This window comes from Lathamus discolor, chromosome 2 (genome assembly GCF_037157495.1).
Source record: "Lathamus discolor isolate bLatDis1 chromosome 2, bLatDis1.hap1, whole genome shotgun sequence".
Taxonomy (NCBI): domain Eukaryota; kingdom Metazoa; phylum Chordata; class Aves; order Psittaciformes; family Psittacidae; genus Lathamus; species Lathamus discolor.
In genome coordinates, this window is record NC_088885.1 from 60,050,083 (window position 1) to 60,070,376 (window position 20,294).

At 43.9% G+C, this 20,294-nt stretch overlaps 1 protein-coding gene and 1 long non-coding RNA gene across 2 annotated transcripts in view; both read right to left on the reverse strand.

The window, feature by feature from the left end:
* Positions 1–6,782, reverse strand: part of SMARCC1 (SWI/SNF related, matrix associated, actin dependent regulator of chromatin subfamily c member 1) — an 86,994-nt gene extending 80,212 nt beyond the window's left edge. Inside the window, exon 1 of the mRNA XM_065667029.1 lies at positions 6,448–6,782. Coding sequence (XP_065523101.1) covers positions 6,448–6,711 — 264 coding nt within the window. The 5' untranslated portion in view covers positions 6,712–6,782. The remainder of the gene's footprint in view (positions 1–6,447) is intronic.
* A 1,163-nt stretch (positions 6,783–7,945) lies between these two features.
* On the reverse strand, positions 7,946–16,458 carry LOC136008203 (uncharacterized). Its single transcript, XR_010610014.1, has 4 exons — positions 16,259–16,458; positions 12,905–13,046; positions 10,558–10,752; positions 7,946–8,649 (listed from the first exon to the last, which is right to left on the reverse strand). It is a non-coding gene; the product is annotated as an uncharacterized LOC136008203 (long non-coding RNA).
* Between the last annotated feature and the right edge of the window lie 3,836 nt (positions 16,459–20,294).

Consider the following 20,294-nt stretch of genomic DNA (forward strand, 5'->3'; position numbering starts at 1 on the left):
TTAAAAACCCTCTAGACCCTCAGACTCCTCCCAGCTAGCATCTACTCTCTCTGTAACTTTTGGACTAGAAGCTCTGGATGCTGCAGCTGAATTCATCAGAGCAGTTTAGGCCATCTTTTGTTGGAATTACCAATTTTAGACAGGATTGGCAAAATGGAGCATGTGACTCGCTCAGATGCTCCCATTAATCCACCAGCTTCCCTAAAAAATCCCTCCCAGCCTCCGCATTAACTCACCAGGTGCTGCAGCTCAGCAGGAAGGTGCCATTCTCTGCCTTTGTTACCAGGGCTAAAATTCTCCACCAGGGAGGCACAGAATCATACTTAAATCCTACTGCTAACTTTGCCAGAACCCTTTTTATCATTGTCCTAAGGGTTGCTAAACTAAGAAGGATGATTACCAATGTGCACATGCTGCTGTGTATTTTTGTATCTGTTAATACAAGATTTCTCATGTTGTTTTTTTGTATAGCTTAAAAGTAAGTGGCTATCACACCCAGGATGTGCACACAAATAGTGAATCTCCCTTCATTTTGCACATTCAACATCTGCATCACCACTACCTTATGCAAGTCTGAATAAAACTTTGAGCTTTTAAGCTCAGTTATGCCAATTAGAATGCACTCAAAACTAAATAAAAAGGAGAAGACAAAACAGTTCTCTGGCAAAATACAGATTTAGGTTTCACACAAATGTGAAAACAAAAGCATAGCAGACCAAGTGGCAGACTTCATATTAAATAATCCTATTTCTATTAACGAGACAGCTTTGGTCTTGAACACATTCACATGCCATACCTATTACACATGCTCCAAAAGCAAAACCACTGGTTCCCACTTAAGCCCAGCTACTTAAGACTGTCTAGTCACCTCACTGTAATGCTTTCTCTAAATACGTATCTGGAAAGGTGTCATGTTTTCCAGTAAAACAGTACACTGCAGCAGTAAACCTTTAGGTTTGCATGGGAGGCACACTCCACAAGATTAAAAAAAATAAATAAAAAAAAAATGAAAATTGCTTTTGCATATCTTCTCTGAAGCTACAGCCTTCATTTCAGCAACAATGAATAGAGGAAAACCCCTCATAATCGTTGTAACTCATCTAATGGAGGAAAAGCTATGTATTGCCACATTTGCCTTTACTTGTACACGTTAAAAGCCTTAAAGCTTTTCCCACTAAATTTGACACAATATCCTAAATTAATAAAGTACCAGAAACATGCATAAAATACAACAACAAGCACTGATGGCTCTCGCTAACAGCAAAACAGAAGTATAAAGCAATTCTGTACTTATGGTCATCATGTAGAACGAAACAAAAACTCCATTACCAATCCAAAACCTTGGAATTTCATTAATCCACCTCTCAGCCCACACAGTGTACTTAAACCCACAGCTTCTTCAGGGCACAGAGAACCCACAGCTTCTTCAGGGCACAGAGAACAGAACTGCTTTCAGCACAACCTTCTAGCTACAGTTCTCTCAGCTCCCAGCTTCAGGATCCAATAAACCATGGCAAGGCAATGCATAACAAAGCTAACCAGAAGGACCCTACTCTTCACACAAAGCCAGCAGAAGCAGAAAATGAAAATCAGTGAGGAAATAGTCAAGGTTTAGGGTTTTCTAGTATGGTTTCTTTGTCACTTGTGAACAAACACCACTTGCCCTAAATACCTGGTGACTTTGAACACCCAGACTGCAACCTCAGTTAAAAGTGAAAGAATTCAGAAGAGGTGCTATTCTTCTATTGACTTAATTTTTGACTTCTTTTCCTCCCAAGTGTTTTCCTCTGGGATAAAACCCCAACCATCTACATGAGAATATACCTTGGAAAGTGTATTCTTAGACTTGAAATTTTTCAAGCACTTATTCCTGTGTCTGCTGACCCTGTTTTAACCTCTTGCAGTAGACACCACCAACTAGGAGCTATCGGAAAGGAAGAAAACATGAGGAACCCCTGATTCTATTTTGCACTGCCACTACCTTGCAAGTTTTTTTTTTTTTACATGAAACTCACCACTTTGCCTGAGCTTCCCCCTAAAGGAAAAAAACACTTTCAAAAGGAAAACACCAAAGACTCCTCTCAATCACTTCTGCACACTAATGAGACATCATACAAATGGATCTTTAAAGCAGCAAAATTGGCGAGATCATTTTATTGACAAGCAGTGGCTATCAGAGGACTGAAGTCACAACATACCCACAAGTATTCAACTAGTCTCCACAGCAGACAAGCAGAGGATGATTCTGCAGCAAATGAAGGTTTTTCAACAGCAAAATCCAAAGGACAGAAAAAATGCCCTGTTCCTAGACACACAGCTTTGGCATTATTTGTTCAAGAGCTGAAACACCAAAGCTCCACTGATACAGCAAAGGTTTTTCTAACATTTCCACATCAATTAGATACACAACACCTCCCACATATCTCTAAGCAGAAAACATGTAGGGCCAGAATTCTTTTGCTGTAACTCAAATCATTCAAGAACAAGGTGTAACACACAGCAGAGGCAATTACTTCCCTTCACCAGCAAGGCTTGTCATCACAGCTGCACTGGAAAGCCTTTGTCACAGACCTGAGGAATGGATTCACATGCCCCGCTTTGGTGTGGTGACTGACCTCAAATAACCACATCACAGCTCTGCATTATACCTCTGATGCACAAAATCCTTTCCTTCCCCCAAAACAAGTAACATTTCAGGTTGGATTGCTAAATAACAGGGAGAAGAAAACCAACATTAAAATTCTTTGATTTAGGTTATAACCCTTGTTCCCTTTTTTAAAGGCAAGAACACAAAAGAGCTGCAGGCACAAAGAAAATCCTCCCTCAGATTAAATCCAAGTCAGTCATTGAAAAAATACTTGATAAGGTTGCTACCAACATGAGAAGTCAGGGGCAGCTGAAAGATAACTACAGATCCTCTCAATTCAGCTCCTGGCTGGCAGCGAACAAGCAGGTGGTCTCCAAACAGACATCTTCGGTTGTAATGACTGCCATTTCATAACAGCTGCCAAGAAGCAGCTCGTCCCTCCTCCCTGTCAGGCTGAGGCTTATTAACAGACAGGCATAAAGGGATCCCACACCACTGCCTGTTGTTATGGCCCTGTGGTAAAACAGACATAGTCCACCAGCATCAGTCCAAAGCCACGCAATAGCACCACGCTCCATTAATTCAGGAAGAAAACTTAATATTTTACATTAGCTACTACTGAAAGCGGGTCCCAGCTACTCAACAAACTACCCAGACCTCCAAGCAATGATACCTCCTCATAGACTGTATGGTTTAGTGTCTAGATGGACAGCCTGTGTTGCTGTCTCCTCAAGAAAACAAACCAAAACACCATCCTCCCTGGTCCCCAGAAGATGAGTTTTCCATCCTCCTTTTTCAGAGGGTACAGCTTTCAGAGCCACTGAGCAGCTGAAGCTCCCACAAGCCAGCATATTGACCAGGACATGATAAATACACTGGGAACAGTCTGTAAGGCATAGAGCTGGACAGAAGGTTAGTTTCTGCATCCTTTATAATACATAAGAAAAACCAAACAACCCCTCAAAAAACAAATGACCCCTCAAACTATCTTAGGAAGCTACTTTAAATACAAGAAATAACTCTGATTTATGACAAGCTATTTTAATACAAGCAATTTATTGCTTAATATCAAGAGAACTACCTAAATAATATGTATTATTAGAGATCACTGAGTATTAATACAATAAAAAGTGAGCCCATCAGTTTACTTTCAAACTCTATATTTCTACTTGTAGTGAACACCTTGATGTCACCAGGTTTAGTCTACCCAAATGCAATGAAAGCCTGTCAAATATAATGGAGACCTTAGAGCAGCCTTTCAGTACCTAAAACAGCTGACAAGAAAGCTGGAGAAGGGTTTTCAACAAGGGCCTGTACAGACAGGAAGAGGGGGAATGGCTTTAAGCTGACAGAGGGGAGATCTAGATGAGATCTGAGGCAGAAGTTCTTCCCTGTGAGGGTGGTGAGGCCCTGGCACAGGGTGCCCAGAGAAGCTGTGGCTGCCCCATCCCTGGCAGTGTTCAAAGCCAGGCTGGATGGGGCTTGGAGCAGCCTGGTCTACTGGAAGGTGACCCTGCCTGTGGCAGGGGGTTGGAACTGGATGAACTTTAAAGTCTATTCCAACCCAAACCATTCTACGATTCTCTGAATCCTCCAGGCCTTGAAAACCACAGCACACACCCATTTCCAACTCTCAGGAAGAAGGGCTCAAACACCCGTACCGCAGCCCGATGCAAAGGAGGAAGTATGGGACCTCCTGTGACCCTCCGTACAGAGAAATAAAACAAACTGACTTCCATACATCACACACACACACAAATGTAGGGAGCACGAAGAAGTTACAAATAAGCTTTTTTTCCCCATCTGTGAGAGTTTTCCAATATCCACTGCAAGTCTCACATGCTACTATTCAAACCTCTTACTTTTTTAGTTATGCTTTTAGAGACATGGAGACCTCTCAGATATTGGAAGACTTGATCTTGAGAAAAGGATAAGATCTGTAGTTGCAAATCTCCAACTCTCTCCTCACCCATTGCAATTTCTGGACCCTCGATCAGGCTTGCCACTACTCTCGGGATTCTCTCTGACTGGTCCCTAATGTCTGCAGAGCTGGACATAACACCTACGGCTGACTGCTTCCTCACTGGCAAGATATGTGTCTTTTTTTAAGAGCACAAACCAGCCAAAGTCAGCTACAATTACCAGGTACCTTTCTGAAAAGTCATGCACCTATAGCAAGATGAATCAGATGCCAGATGAACTAGAGTCCATTTGCCGTACATCAAAAAGAAGCTAACATTTCCATTTGGAGTAGTATCAGCTTGTCTCCCGAAACAAAAAATAATTTTCCTTTTTTAAGCATTTTACACAGCAGTATCTTGAAATTCATCAGCCTAGTAAAGATTTCTCCTTAGCCCAACTGTCATTACCTCCCAGAGTCTCAGAATTAAATAGAACCATTTAATCTTTATAACCAGTAATACAGTGTAAACCAATCATAATAATGGAGTTTTTTCTTTGGTATACAAAATGAAAGTTCCCACCCCTGAACTACAGATAAAAGGCCCTGCCAGGCCAGTAAGGCAAGAACCAGCTTGTCTAGATAGTTTTCATTCGTAACAGCAAGAGACAATAACCGTTAAAGTCTTTAATAAATGACTTGCTCTTCTGCAACACAGTAGTTGCCAGTTCAAACTTATTTCAAAAGTTTATTGAGTTCTTGCTGGTGTTCAGTTACAAAAATGGAATGAAAGAACACGCCTCCTAGGTAGTCTAGAAACAGCAGAGAAGCACAACGAAACCAAAGTCAAATGAAATGTGTATTTTCAGGTTACTATTCCTTTATCAACATAAGTAGCATAAAAGCTGCTCGCTCAAACGACAGCAATACAGCTGTATGTGGCTGCGCTGGAACAAGCAAAGTGGAAGGACCGGTAAAACACATCCCTGAGCCTATTCCGGTTTTTAACCCAGCTCAGGTACCAGTTCTGGAGCACAGCCACACAACTAACCCGATCAACAGCACCCACAGAGCCACGAGCAAGCCTCTCTGCGGATGACTGACACTAGAGCGGCCAAAGAACAGAGGACAGACTGCTAATCTCGGGCAAGTAGAGAGGCTAAGGCGCCTTTAGTTGTCCAGTATCTCCCCCTGACGTGGCTCTGCCCCAGCTAATCCTCATCCTAGAATGGCTACAAAGCTGTCTAGGCAGAGAGATCTTTCTTCTGGAATATTCACCTCGGTATTTTTTCAAGGTTTAGCTCCTGAAACTTAAAAACCCATTACACAGGGAAAACACTTGAAAAGAAAGCGAAGAAACAGAGCGCACAGCCAACCAAATGAAAGAGGAAGAGGACTACATGGGCGATACACAGTCAGTAGTGACACTACCACGAAGTGAACTCGCTGTAAGTATAGCCAACACGCGTGGAGCTCTTAACACCACCAGATGCAGCGAAACGCGGTTCTCAACAGCACGAACGGCTTTTTTTCCTTTATTTCCCCCCCCACTTTGTTAAACCCACCGACACTTCAGGGGTGCGGTTTAAGTGAAATCGTGTAAAATCCTGGCGCGCCAAGCGGGGACTTGCCCGCACAAGAAAGTTACCGTTGCCACTCGCCTCTGCGTAAACACGGACGCAGAGCACTGGCCTCGGCTCGCCTGTGCCCACCACAGGCTGCCCCGGAGCCGCCGCCCGGGCCCGGACACCCCGCACTAGCACGGTCCCGGACCCTCCCGACCGCGCTGCAGGGCAAGGCGCGGCGGCGAGGCCGCGGCTGACAAAGGCCAGCGGCGGTACCGGGCCTCCCCCCACCCAGTCCCGCGGGACGGGACGGCTGAACCGCCGGTTTCCCCCCGCGGGGGGAACCCCCCGCGCTCCCCGACCGGTCAAATCCCCTCCCTTGCCCCGGGCCGCACCTTCTTGTAGTGCTTCCCCAGCCAGACGCGGACCGAGTCGAGCTGGGACACGGTCTCCGGGCTCTCCCAGAACTTCCCCGTGGGGCCTCCGTCCTTCCGCCGCGCCACCGACAGCGCCGCCATCGCGGGGCCTCCGCTCACCGCCACAGCGGCCGCTGCCCCGGGCCCTGTCCCTCCGCCCGCCGCTACCGCCGCTGCCATTGTTACCCTCGCCGAGCGCCGCCACTGCGGCCCTGCACCTCCCACCCGCCTCACGCCGCGCATGCGTTGGGCGCCGTTCGCTCCGCCCCTTCAGGCATGCTCGGGTACCCGCTCCCCCGCCCGCTGCCGACAAGCGGACGCCGCGGGCCGGTGCGGTGCGCTCCGGTTCCCCCGTTCCCTCACGGTACACCCCCCACAACCCGCGGCGGCGCCGGGAATACGCGCCTCGCCACCCTCAGCTCCTGCGCCCCGCCGCCCCTCCCCCACGCGGCACCGCCGCCATCTTGGCGCATGCGCGGCCTGTCGCGCTAAGCCGGGGGGTAAACGCGCTCCCACCTCTTGCGCATGCGCAGGCGCGAGCCTAAGGCGCTCCCTCCGGCGCTGCTCGCTCCTCCTCCTATCGGCTTCGGCGCATGCGCGCTGGATGCTGGGCGTGAGCCCGAGCTCCCGCTAGGGCCCCGAAAACACATGGTCAGCGCCATTGGTACCGGCGGAGGCGGGCTCCCGGTGTGCAGAGAATCCAAAAAAGGGCCGTCAGTGCCCTAGACGGGGACTAGACACCCTCTCACCCTGGCTGCTCACCTTGTGATTTTTCAAATCCTCCACCTTACTGTTTTCACAAGCAGCGCACTGATGAGTGTTCGGGTGCGTGTTACCTCTGCGTCTTCGTCTTCCTCCGTGGTTCAGCCTTCACTACCTGTGTGACAGGACCAGGCTGAGGCAGGCAGGGCACTCATGGTGGTTCTGGGCTGTGGAGACTGCAGGTCTCATAGAATCCCAGGTTGGAAGGGACTTCAAGGGTCATCTGATCCAACTCTTCTAGGCAAAGCATGACACAGACTCGATGGCCCAGCACCCTGTCCAGCCCAGTCTTAACAGTGTCCAATGCTGGGGAGTCACCACTTCCCTGGGGAGATTATTCCCGTGGCTTATGGTTCTCATGGTGAAAATTTCTCTTGTGTCAAAACAAAATCTCCCCAGGAGTAACTTGTGCCAACCACCCCCCATCTTTTCCATGGGACTCCTTGTAAAAAAGGAGTCTCCATCTTCTTTGTAGCTACCCTTTAAATACTAATACAAGATCTGATCTGATCTAGACCTTTTTAATGACACACATTATGCAGGTGGAAAGGAGTTGGATATATAGGGTAGTAAACCAAATTTCTCACATGTGATACTCATGTATCATCAAGGATATTCAGAAGCAGCCCAACCTGTGGCAATGCAGGATGCAGATGATAGGCTAAGAGGAGGCAACAGGGGCACAGATGGAGACAACTCACTGGAATACACAGACTTATATTTTAAAACACTTTATTTTTGAAACTGTAACAATAAAATCTGCACCCAGTCTTCACTGTTGGGTACACTGTAGTTTTCTTCCTTATTTCATAATTCACATATAGGCCAATGGGATGAGTCATTATGAAGCAATTTTTTCCCCAAATTTCCTTTTTTAAAAACATTGAGCTTTGACCGAGTCTCTGCTAATGCTTTATTTGCAAATCCAACCATTCCAAAATGCAAAAATAAAAAAAAGGCAAAAAAAAATCTGCCTGAAACTATTCACTGTCATGTAAGTGACTCAGTCCCACCTACTAGAAATAATCTCAAATTCTGGGTCAATACCGGTTTAGAATGATTTAAGCTATGACAAAGAATAATTTCTCCCACTGCAAATCCTTAGGCAGCCAAAGTCTCAGCAAGCACACAAGATGAACTACCAAGCAGTGGGAAGCTCAACGCAGCTTACATTTGTGACAATATAACCTCACCTCTTTTGCTTCATGAGGCATTTCCAGGGAACATCTGGTACCTCCACTGCCAGAAAGCACCACTGTGGTCCTGTTGTGTTAACAGAGGGACTACAAACCATTGCAAGTCTTGGCTGCACAGGCCAGCAGAAGACTGCATGCACAGGTTGTTAAGGCAGTTAAATCCAGGAATTGAGGATGCTGGTTGAGGCTGCTGGGTCCATCAGCTGTTTGCTTGGTTGAGCACCTAAAGCAAAGTAGTATTTGGAGCAGTCAGTTACATAAAACAAGAAATCCAAATAAAAATAAAATCACTGGACAATGAAAAACTTAAGCTTTATCCGCTTTCTGCAATGGGATAAGATAATGTTGCCCAACTCGTGCTTTAATTAGAGCCCTTTCTCTCCTATCATGTCTTTGAAGATCTTCATGGCTTCTTGGGCAATTACAGTCCATTTCACTCATCCCGAGACTGAAGAGAGCAAGAGTAAAACCTTGCTATAAGAAACAAGACAAAACCAAGACCAAGCTACTAGAGACAAAACTGCTCCAGCTGGAACTACCTGGAGGTATGCCCACATTTCTCCACAGCTGGACTGTGCTGTTATGGCCTTCTTCCAGAAGAAAGGATTATTAATAGCGTGACATGTCAGTCCTTTTCTCCACTCTCCTGATCATTTACTTGTTAAAACAGACAATTTCACCTCTGACAGAGGCAGGGATCTCAAAAATTCAAACCTCTCAAAAACAAGAGCAGACACAGACACAGCCCTGCTGAGGGAGTGGCAGAGAATTCAGCTTTTACCCATGCAAACAGAACACATGCACTGCTTCACACAGAACTGGCACTGGGTAGAAAGGTACAGGAGGCACAGCAAATGAACTGAAAACAGTCTCTGTAGCAATATGTTCTATCAAATTTACTAAGCCAGAGTAAAAATGTTTGTAAAGACTATCAAGTACTACAGTTAACAAAGCTCTCAACAGAAGAGCCTGAGCTTACTATGAACCTATTTTTTAACAGGACTCTGACATGCTGTGCTACTATTCTCCTGAACCCAGACGATTGTGCCACCCTGTTGGTGATGCAGCCCAGGATAGTGTTGGCTTGATTCAAACTGTTTGGTGAGCAATCCACCACCAGCAGCTTTTGGCCTTTTTGACCAGTATTGTCTTAGGTTTCCCTTTTTCTCACTTGCCTGTTCTAAGTGCAAGCTGCAACCACAATAGCCCACATGTCTTTATTCAAAGATTTTTCTCTGCACTGTTGCTGGGAGACCCAGTGCCTCTTCCCCGATAAATCAGGTTCTATACTATCAGTCAGACTAGAAGAGGGAGCATTAATAATGCTTTTACCTACAGCCTCAGCAGACTTAAATCATACAGGCTTTGCACTCTGGTGAAAGAAAAGATCAGTCTGGGAAATGTAACACCACTTTAATCTTTTTGTTTTAAAACTGCAGCTTGTTAAATTACCTGCTACTTGGAAATCAGTATTTGAGGAAAAGGCTCCAAATAACCAAGATACAAGCAGGGTAACTACCATATGTTAACTGATGGATGTTACCACACGTGTTCTTTGTCAAAATTGATATATTAAACCTCTTTTAATCACCAAGTGGCTGACAGCTAAGTACTCCAAGGAGCACCGATCTCATCAGGCTTGGCAGCTCAGCTTTCAAATAACCACAACCCTGCTGCACTGAATCCCACACCAGCTTGGCAGGTCTTAACCCCCAAGAAGTTACGTACTATTGTGGGTTGGGATTACTTTTTTTGTGGAGGGGAGGAAGTGGGTTATTTTCCCTGGAAAATTCCAAGAAAATCAACCCCAAAAGGTAAGTGACAGAAGGTTGTGCACGCTGAAGTCTGAGTTACACAGTGGTTTTGTGAGGTACACACTCAAAAACCTCCCAGTTGCCTGTTTTTTAAGAATGGAAATCTAGAATCCTTTTCTAAACCACAGTTAAGTAGAGAACTCACGACTTTTGTGACACATCTGGGAATATCTTGTAAAATTCTACATGAACTTTAGAAAGTGCTCAGAAAGCACTGTACTAAAAGCCAAGTCCAACATTACCCTAAAAATAAGCCCACACATTCTAAATAAAAACACAGCCTAGTTCAGGAACCACATGGCAAAGCTTTCACTTACCTTCCTGCTGATACGAGACACAGAGGTAGCTTGGACATGCTTGCACTTCTTGCACCTGCAAACTGTGGATTCTCGCAGCAATGCAGGTTCTGTCCCACACAGCAACACGGTCGCCCAATGGGTTTATGTTTGCCAAATCCCTCTTCAACATTCACATGGATCAGAGAACTTCTGCTGAAGGAGCCTGTATTCAAACTACAACCAAACAAAAAACAACTCTCAGAGCAAAAATAGCAAGTTGTGATTCTGAGTTTAGGGTGGCTGCAAAACCCAAAGACTCCTTTAAAGTTTATGCCAGCAGCTAGCTCTCACCAGATTTGTCCTCATAGTGTTTTAAGTCTTTGCTACATCCTCGCGCAAGGAGCATGTAGGTTTCTCAGTATTTAATTCTCCACAGAAATGGACACTGAAGGGTCTTAACAGCTACATTTTTGTCAATTAAGACGAGAAAGCCTGGAAGCCAATGTGCATGTTGTAGCCACTAATAACACATGTTCTTTCTCCAACAAAGAGTTCAATTTATCATCTGATAATAACTAAGTCATTTAATTCCCATAAAAAAAGATAGTTGTTAAAACTGAAAAACATCAGCAGACATTCTTTCACTGAATCACCGAATCACAGAATGGTTTGGGTTAGAAGGGACCTTATAGCTCATACAGTTCCAGCCCCTGCCACAGGCAGGGGCACCTTCCACTGGACCAGGTTGCTCCAAGCCCTGTCCAACCTGGCCTTGAACACTGCCAGGGATGGGGCAGCCACAACTTCTCTGGGCAACCTGCTCCAGTGTGTCACCACCATCACAGGGAAGAACTTTGTCCTAATATCTCATCTAAATCTACCCTCTTTCAGCTTATATCCATTTTGATAGCGGGGACAGAGAGCCAGCCACTGCAGCTCAGTTTCTGCTGCTCAAGGCCACAAATCCTCTTCATCCTTACCAGCATATGCCTCATGGCACACAGAGCATGCTGCACAGCCTGTTTCTCTTGACAATCTCTATACTCCTAATAGTATGGCCTAATAGTTTCTCACAATGTCTCTTCAGTAAAAGAGATTGGTAGAAAGGAGCTGTAAAGTTCGCATTCCTTACAGGAAAATCCAATGTTATTCACTGTGTGAATAACATCATTAATTCGCTGTATGAATAACATCATGAATAACATATATATGAATAACTACATATGAATGACTATATATAGTCTGTGCTATATAGCACCTGTGGTATAATTATGCACATACTTGTGAATGGAAGAAAATTGTATGCAGAACAATTAACTTATTTCATGCATTTGCATTCATGTCTGTATAAACATCATAACTGCTTGAGTACCGTAATAGTGAATTAAAGATAATTATAAGCTAATTTGGTTAAACAAATACGGAAATACAGCTAAGACAAATTCCAGTTACTTAGAAAAGATTCAAAGCATCTGAAAAGTTAGCATTCTCCTTCACCTTGTTATGCTACATGAGAGACTACTGTTAGGAAAGCCTTAGGCCCTTCAAAACTATTACAGTAGAATCAAAGAGCAATTTAGACTGGAAAGTAAACCTGGAGGACACCTAGTCTAAGCCCCCTCCCCCAAAGCAGGTTTGATTGACCCTCTCACTGCCAATCATAGATGATAAATTAAGGCTTTCCTCACCTGAGCTCCTGCAGGAGCACCTACAAAGGTGTACAAGGAGTAAAGCTATATAGGCGCTGCTCTTTGTCAGAAACATATTACACTTCAGATGAATAATAAGTTTTAAATTTATCCAAAAAGTCATCCAACTTATTTGATTTATAAAAACCGATGCAAAAGACAAATGCCATTATCCAGACAGAATAGACACACGTGCAGTAAGGACGATAAGTAAAACAGTTTTCCTTCCAGAGGAAGGGCAGGAGGAAGGATGACACTCAAGCTGAAGAAAACTCCTTACCTTCTGCTTTTTTTCCCCCTGAAGTCCAGGGGAAAAAGTTTTGCAGTTTACACTGAAAGCCCAACCAGTTAAAATTATTTCGAATTGGAACATGAGAGTTGTTTCAAACATTCATAAACACTTTGAAAGTATTAACTCCAGTGTTTCCAGGGAATTCTGCAGTGAAGTGAGAGACTTTTACAAGAAGAAACCCCAAAACACATTTCACATTTTGGACATGGAAAGCTTTTACTTTTTTACAGGAAATCTAGTAATGTAGAAATAAACATCATTCTAATAAATAAGTTTTCATTTGACCCATTTTCCACGATAACCCTTTTTCTACAGAGAAAGTACCATTCCCCTAAAGAAGAAAACCCCAAACAGTTAATAGCTTGCGAAGAACCTCCCAAGACAGAAAACAGATGGCTAAAATTACCTTGGCAGCACAATGCTTCTTGTAGATATCCATCTGCTGTCTTATTTGATATTCCAAATCAGAGATTTGAGCCTGCAAACACGTCCAACAGCAAATGATGGCTACTCTCTCCATCACCGACTGGCACTCTGCATGATGACATCTGGAAAGCAAGAGTTTGCTTGTGCTTATTGTTTAACACTAAAAACAATCTGTCAGAGATTTGGGAACAATTTCACTATTCAAAAGTGATTAAGAGTTTGTGGTGGATACAGGACAAATGAGTTGTTTCCCCTTGCAAAATCTACAGATATCGAGCCTTAATTTGCAACTCTGTGCCTAGGAGAGAGTGGTCAATCCAATTCTTGAACTATGTAACACAATATATTGAAAGGGATCAGGTATCATTTTGACTATCACAAATGCAGGAGCCCAGATCTTTCTAGATAAGCACAGAAAGAACTTCTCTCCTCTGCAAATCCAGGGGGTGAATAATAACACCACCAAAAGAACAACGTCACCATAAAAACTACTTAAAGGAACAGACTCCTAGCTTGGGCTGCTGACCACAGAGCAGGACTAGTCTGTATTTGTGAAACTCCTCACAACTACTTGGCTAACAAGTTCTTAAAAACCTCTACTGACAGAACTCCCATCTGCCCTTCAGGAACAACATCCTCATCTCTAAACTACAGGGACATGGATTTGATGGCTGAACCACTTGGTGGATAAGGAATTGGCTGGAGAGTAGCACTCAGAGTTCCAGTCAACAGGTCAATGTCCCAGTGCAGACCAGTGAGCGGTGTCTCTCAGGTGTCAAGTGTTGGGACCAGTGTTGTTCAACATCTTTGTGGTCAATAAAGGATTGAGCAGTGCAACAAACTCAGTACACAAATGAAATCTTTATATATACCTTACTGAACCTCTCAAATCCAGGCAAGTCCCCAGAACACCCAAACAAATACAGTATGACATAATTAGAGTTTTAAACCCCAGATTTCCTCACTGTCAGTGCTTTTCAGATTCTAGTTGTACAGAAAAATAAGAAAATTTGGAATACAAAGGGTTTATGAGTAACAACAGCAGATTATTAGTAACAAATTCTCTTGGGAAGAGTCATAAAACAAATTAGATCAGATACCAAGCATTCTGAAAGAAATTCAAAACAACCTGTGGGAGCATTCATATGACTAATTAGCTAAATTCATAACACATTTACTATTATCATTATGCAGTTGTCACAAACAAGCATATTAGTATCTTTAAAATGTCACAGCTTTCCACAGCCTGGATAATAATTGCTATACTTTAGCATCAAAACCATTACAGTTTGGGTAACTGTCAAACACATTTTTCTTTCTTTCCCTAGAGAAAAAGTAGCAACCACAGAGGTATTAAAAGAACTCACATGGAAATTCAGTTTGATTCAACCAACATAGGAAGGAAGTGACATAGTACAGAGCTGCTATTTAACACGAGAATCAATTTTCCAGTGCATTAACAGACAGCAAATTTCTAGGGTACTACATGAGAAGAAAAAAATAACACCCTGACAAATACATAAATAAAGTTGCTTAGTTATCTCATACTTTTAAATTAAGGTAGCAAGTTTCTTCATTTTATGCACATACAGTTCTGGAGAGCGTTTGAAGAGCAGCCATAGAATCATAGAATAGTTAGGGTTGGAAAGGACCTCAAGATCATCTAGTTCCAACCCCCCTGCCATGGGCAGGGGCACCTCACACTAAACCATCCCACACAAGGCTTCATCCAACCTGGCCTTGAACACTGCCAAGGATGGAGCACTCACAACCTCCCTGGGCAACTGATTCCAGTGTCTCACCACCCTAACAGGAAAGAATTTCCTCCTTATATCCAATCTAAACTTCCCCTGTTTAAGTTTTAACCCGTTACCCCTTGTCCTGTCACTACAGTCCCTGATGAAGAGTCCCTCCCCAGCATCCCCGTAGGCCCCCTTCAGATACTGGAAGGCTGCTATGAGGTCCCCACGCAGCCTTCTCTTCTCCAGGCTGAACAGCCCCAACTTTCTCAGCCTGTCTTCATACAGGAGGTGCTCCAGTCCCCTGAGCATCCTCGTGGCCCTCCTCTGGACTTGTTCCAGCAGTTCCATGTCCTTTTATGGAAAACATAATGAAGCAGTAGCCCTTTGGAGAGTAATTCCTGTAAGGATTCCATTCTAGGACAACTAGCACCAAGTTGGTTATCTCCTTTCTATAAACATTACCTCAAACCAGCCCTATTCTGCCTTTATTTTTCAAACTGGGGCCAAACTTTATCCTCTCCCTCCCAGTTACATTGAACAGTCTAACAAATAAAATTGTTTCTTCCTTCAAACCTAACCTCCCTCATATCTTTAAACCAAACTGAATACAACAGCAGCATGCATTACAAGATAAACTGTGAACATCTGATAAATATTTCAAAATATTTAGCCTAAAATGGTTTGGGTTGGAAGGGACCTTAAACACAGGCAGTGACACCTTCCACTAGATCAGGATGCTCCAAGCCCCATCCAACCTGGCCTTGAACACTGCCAGGGATGGGGCAGCCACAGCTTCTCTGGGCAAGCTGTGCCAGGGCCTCACCACCCTCACAGGGAAGAACTTCTTCCTCACATCCCATCTCAATCTCCCCTCTGTCAGGTTAAAGCCATTCCCCCTTGTCCTGTCCCTACCTGCCCTTGTCAAAAGCCCCTCTCCAGCTTTCTTGTCAGTCCCTTTATGCACTGGAAGCTGCTCCAAGTATTTTTTATTTCTGACTTAATGCAGGCAAAACCAACACTAAAGAGGAGGCACCACTGAAACACCTAAAGTAAAGAATATTTGGTGTACAAGTTTTTAAAGGGGGGGGTGCGTGTGAAGAAAAGTAAAAGCTCGTGAGGAAGACAACAAAATGAACGCAAGATGAAATCTCCCATCCCTGCTGCCTTCGGACCGACCCTACCGCTCTGCCCCACTCTCCAGCCGCCTCCCCACCGCCCCGCTCTCCTCCGGGAGAAAACCGGAGATACGAGGCTGCAGCCACGGTTGATTCGCAGCCGCTGCTACCCCGGCTTCTCCCACCTCCCCCGATCCCTTCCTCTAGAGAAGGATGCTACGGCTCCGTTCCCTCTCGGAGACACAGGGGGCACTTTCGGGTTTAAGGAACGAAGGAGGAAACCCCAGAAAAAGGTTTTCTCACTGTTTTACCACAAAAAAAAAAGCCGATACTCATAGGCACTTAGAAAAGCAATGCTTTAGACTTGCATAACCCTAAAGCGCATGTTTGAATAGCCAGACTTCTCCATCAACCCCACAAACGCCACAGTTAAACACCCAAGAGGCGCTGGGAAGCGCCGCGGCAGGCTGTACTCACTGTGAGGCCGCTCCCCTCCGCCGCCCGCCCTGCTCTCCACGCCGGAACTGCCAGCACTACTGCTGCCGGGCCTCCTGCAGCGGCCTCCGCCGATTCCACAGCGCGACCTGGCGGGCCTCATAGCTGCCGCCGCGCAGGAAAACAAAGCTGCGCCCCAGGCCGGGTACAGAAGCCTCCAGCAACCGACCGGCACGCCGCACCTCAGCCGGACGCCAGGGCGGAGGAGAACATCACCCCCTAAATCCCCTCCTCCCGCCGCCCATTGGCTGCTGGAGCCCGCCCTCTCTGCGCCAACCAACCAGAAATGGTAAACAGTGCCGGCACGTGCTGGAGGAGGAGGAACAGGCTGGGGAGCCAATCATAACTGTCAGCCCTCCCACCGCCTTCCCTGCCGCGTCTATATAAGGCCTCGGAGGTGGCCCTACCTCAACGCTGAGGGATGCGGCGGGACGTGGTCGGTAGTTTGTCTCGAAGCGGTACGGTTGCCGCTGCACCGGTCGCGTCCCTTGAATGCTGTAAGCATCAGTTTGCCAGAAGTGATTCCTCGGCCCGGGCAGGGTGAAACAAAGAACACATCCATCCAGTCTAATGGCCTGCCTCCTCTGCAGAATCCTCGCTCCACCCTCGACCCATTTTAAATGGTAATCCAATTATAAAAGCGTCTTGGTGATTGATTCAGGCCAAGTAATGAAAAGTCAACATTCAGCCAGCTTCCTGAGGGCTTTCTATCCTGTCTGGACATGAAGGAAGAAGGCGTCCATGCCTGCAGCAGTGGGAGGAACCAGCTCTCCACAGCAGGTAGTTTGCAAGCGTCTCCTGAGCAGAATTCTCAGTTTTGGTCATTCAGAATAGTGGGCAAAATTGGGAAATAACTCAATAATAGTAAAAAGCTATAACTATAATCCCTGATCACAGCGGGCCTCTGGCCATTGAGTCAGGGAAAGCCTCCTTTGGCAGAGGCTATGTGACAACCAGCCACAACCAAAGTCAACACCTCGGATACATCGTGGTTTACTGTATCTAGTCTCTTTTAGCCAACATCTTCCTGTGTCATCTTTTTCTAGTTTTCTATAGAATAACACTGTGAGGTAGGATACTTAGCTAAGCAGGGTTAGCATGACAGTACCAGGAGAGGAGTATTGTATAGGCAATAACACCTGAAAACCACACAGAGAAGTTGCCGGGAGCTCCCAAAGCACACAGACCACTAGCAGAAACATTAAGGCTGAAGAAACAATGCTTCTGAACATGCTCGTCAAAAAGTGGGATGTTTAAAGAAGCTTTTGAAATTTAAGAAGTTATTTGAAGTTTTATTGAAAATAGCCATTGTACCCTATAATGTTATATTGGGGGATTCTGTTAGCGTGATATGTAGCAGATTGAGAACATAGTTTCTAAAAATGTTAATACCAGATTTAATATTTCTGCCCAAGTGGCAAGCTAAAAGCAACACTTCTGAATTTAATGTTGATAACTGTTTCATTTGGCCACACAAAACCTCTTCCCAAAGGTTTACGGTACAAGTGCAGTCAGACAGATAGTGGTGTTGTTGGTTGTATTTTCAGGCCAGTGTAATCCTGAAGAAAACCGTATCCTTTATAACAATTAAGACCACAAAAAGGTGCCTGAGACAAGGCAAAACATGGAAAAAGAAGAAAAAGAGCATTTAAGAAGGTAAAGAGGGAGGGTTTTTTTTCCCCAAAATCTTTAATGAGCCAGTCCTCTTCCAATGAATTAAGATTTTTATAATATTAGTGTTTAATTGGGAAGAGATTATAAAGTTACTTCATACAGCGAGACATCACTGGGTGTTTTATAACTATTTCATAGTGGGGGCTAGGAGGAAATACACACATTTTCTTGACCAGCACAGAACTTGGCACATGTAACTTGTTTTACTATTCCAAAATTATCTCCATCCTGTCATCTCTCATCATGAGAGCCATAAGGAGATACCAGAAATGAAAACTTGGCGTTTCATATAAAAAAATTAAAACATGATGTATTATCTGCTGACAATTCAGTCTGACAACTACCTTTAGAGGCATTTTTATATTTTTTTAGCAGCTTGACTGCACAATTTTCTTTCACAATTCTTGGACTTAATTCAAAAAGCAATTTATCAGTTTGCTCCAATATCTCTTTTTGTGACATTTAATATGTTATCAAGATTATCAGCAGCTTTAAAAGGTATAGCAGAAAATTTTAACATCATCCTTCACAACAGAGAGGATCAGGAGATGATCTTTCTTGGTAGTTCTGTTGATTACAATTAGTGTATGAGGCCAGACAGATGTTCCTTTCTTGGGTTTGTGATTCTTCTATTTTCCTTTTCTTTTCAACCAGTTTCCTGTTTCTCGTGTCTTTAATGTTTCATTGTTGTTCTTTTTAACAATGTCAGTGATTGGCTCATCAAATTCCATCTCAGAAATTAAATTTTTCTTATACATTGCTGTTGGTCTTTGTTTAGTGGTTTCAGTAGAATCTAACTTTTCCTGAGTTATTAAATATAATTGTCTGAGTCAAAGGAGCTCTTGAGGTAGGCTGTTTAACTAGATCAATTTTCTTGCTTCTCTGACTGTTTTTTTGGTAGTTATGCCCACTTTCTCAACAATGTGGTTTCTGTAAGTCATAGAATCATAGAATCCTGGAATGGTTTGGATTGGAAAGGACCTTAAAGACCATCCTAAGAAAGCTTCAAATAAAATGGGAATACTTTTTCTCAGTGCTACACTGTTTTTCAGTATCTTCCAGGTACTGGGACAGAAAGAGCAGCAATCAGCCTGAGCACTTCTGACAATGAGCTTCTAAAAAAGAGACATTAACATAATATTAGGCTCTTTGTCTTTCAGACTACAAGTATGACTACAGGCAGAACAGTCTGAGCAAGCCTGCAAGGAAGTCTAACATAGTGGGATCATAAAGGTATTAGATCTTAAAAGGTCTAAAAAGAATATCAGCCACTCAATTAATTGAATTAATATAATAAATGGGTTGTAATAAAAGACAGTAAATGAAAATCAAATCAAAAAGGATATTCTGTCAGCATTATAAGGCTTCATTGCTTGTACTAGTTGAAAAATGAAACAGTTTTCAGCCTCAAAAACCAGAATATTTTGTGTGTGTGTGTACTTGCATGTGTCTGTTTTCATATAGAATTTCTGTGATTTGTTAGGAACATCATTTAGGAAAGAGATCCAACCAGACATGTCTCTATTGTCATTTAAGCACAGGGATGTCTTTTTCCTAAAGCAGCACTGTCCCCTACGTGGTGCTGACCCTTTGGCACCTCTTCTGAGAACTTTTAAAGCTCCTGCATAGCTTCAAATATATATATATATATATATATATTAATGCAGAGATACTGAGTTCTCCTGTGGAAACAAAGAGTAAAATCAGCCCTTTCCCACATGCACTGGTATAGGCTCAAGCTGCCCAAACAAGCTTATCCAGCAGGTTTCCTGGTTTTTGCACTCCTTGCTGTCAGTCGTACAGCTGATGGCGAAAGGATATGGGCAGAAGAGAGGTTAATGCAGGAGTGACACTTTAGGGGATAAAGGCAGGCAAAACACATGGATTTTTAGGTGTCCAGATGAACTACGCCGAGTGGTGAATGGGGTAGGAATGCAGTGAAGAGCTGTACTGGTTGTACAGCAATTTGGTTACTAGAGGGCAACGCACAGGAGACTCTTTCCTGTTAGTTTTGCTGGACGGGGTACTTTAAGTTGTGGGGTTTGGGTTGGTTTCTTTTTTCAGAACAGAAATAGATTAATAGATAAAGCTTGGGAACATAAAAAGAAAATTCAAACTGCTGCTCATAGTTTTTATCTTAAGTTTACAGTTACAAGGAGGTTAAAAATATAGTTAAAACCTGTAAAAATACCATTGAAATAACTGTAAAATCTGTAAATACTGTAAACAAATGTAAATACCGTAAACAACTGTAAATACCATAAAACCCCCGTTAAATACAGTTACAACTGTATTTAGATCTAAACGCAGCCTTTGTGGCATCTCTTGGGTTACTTGGAAAAGA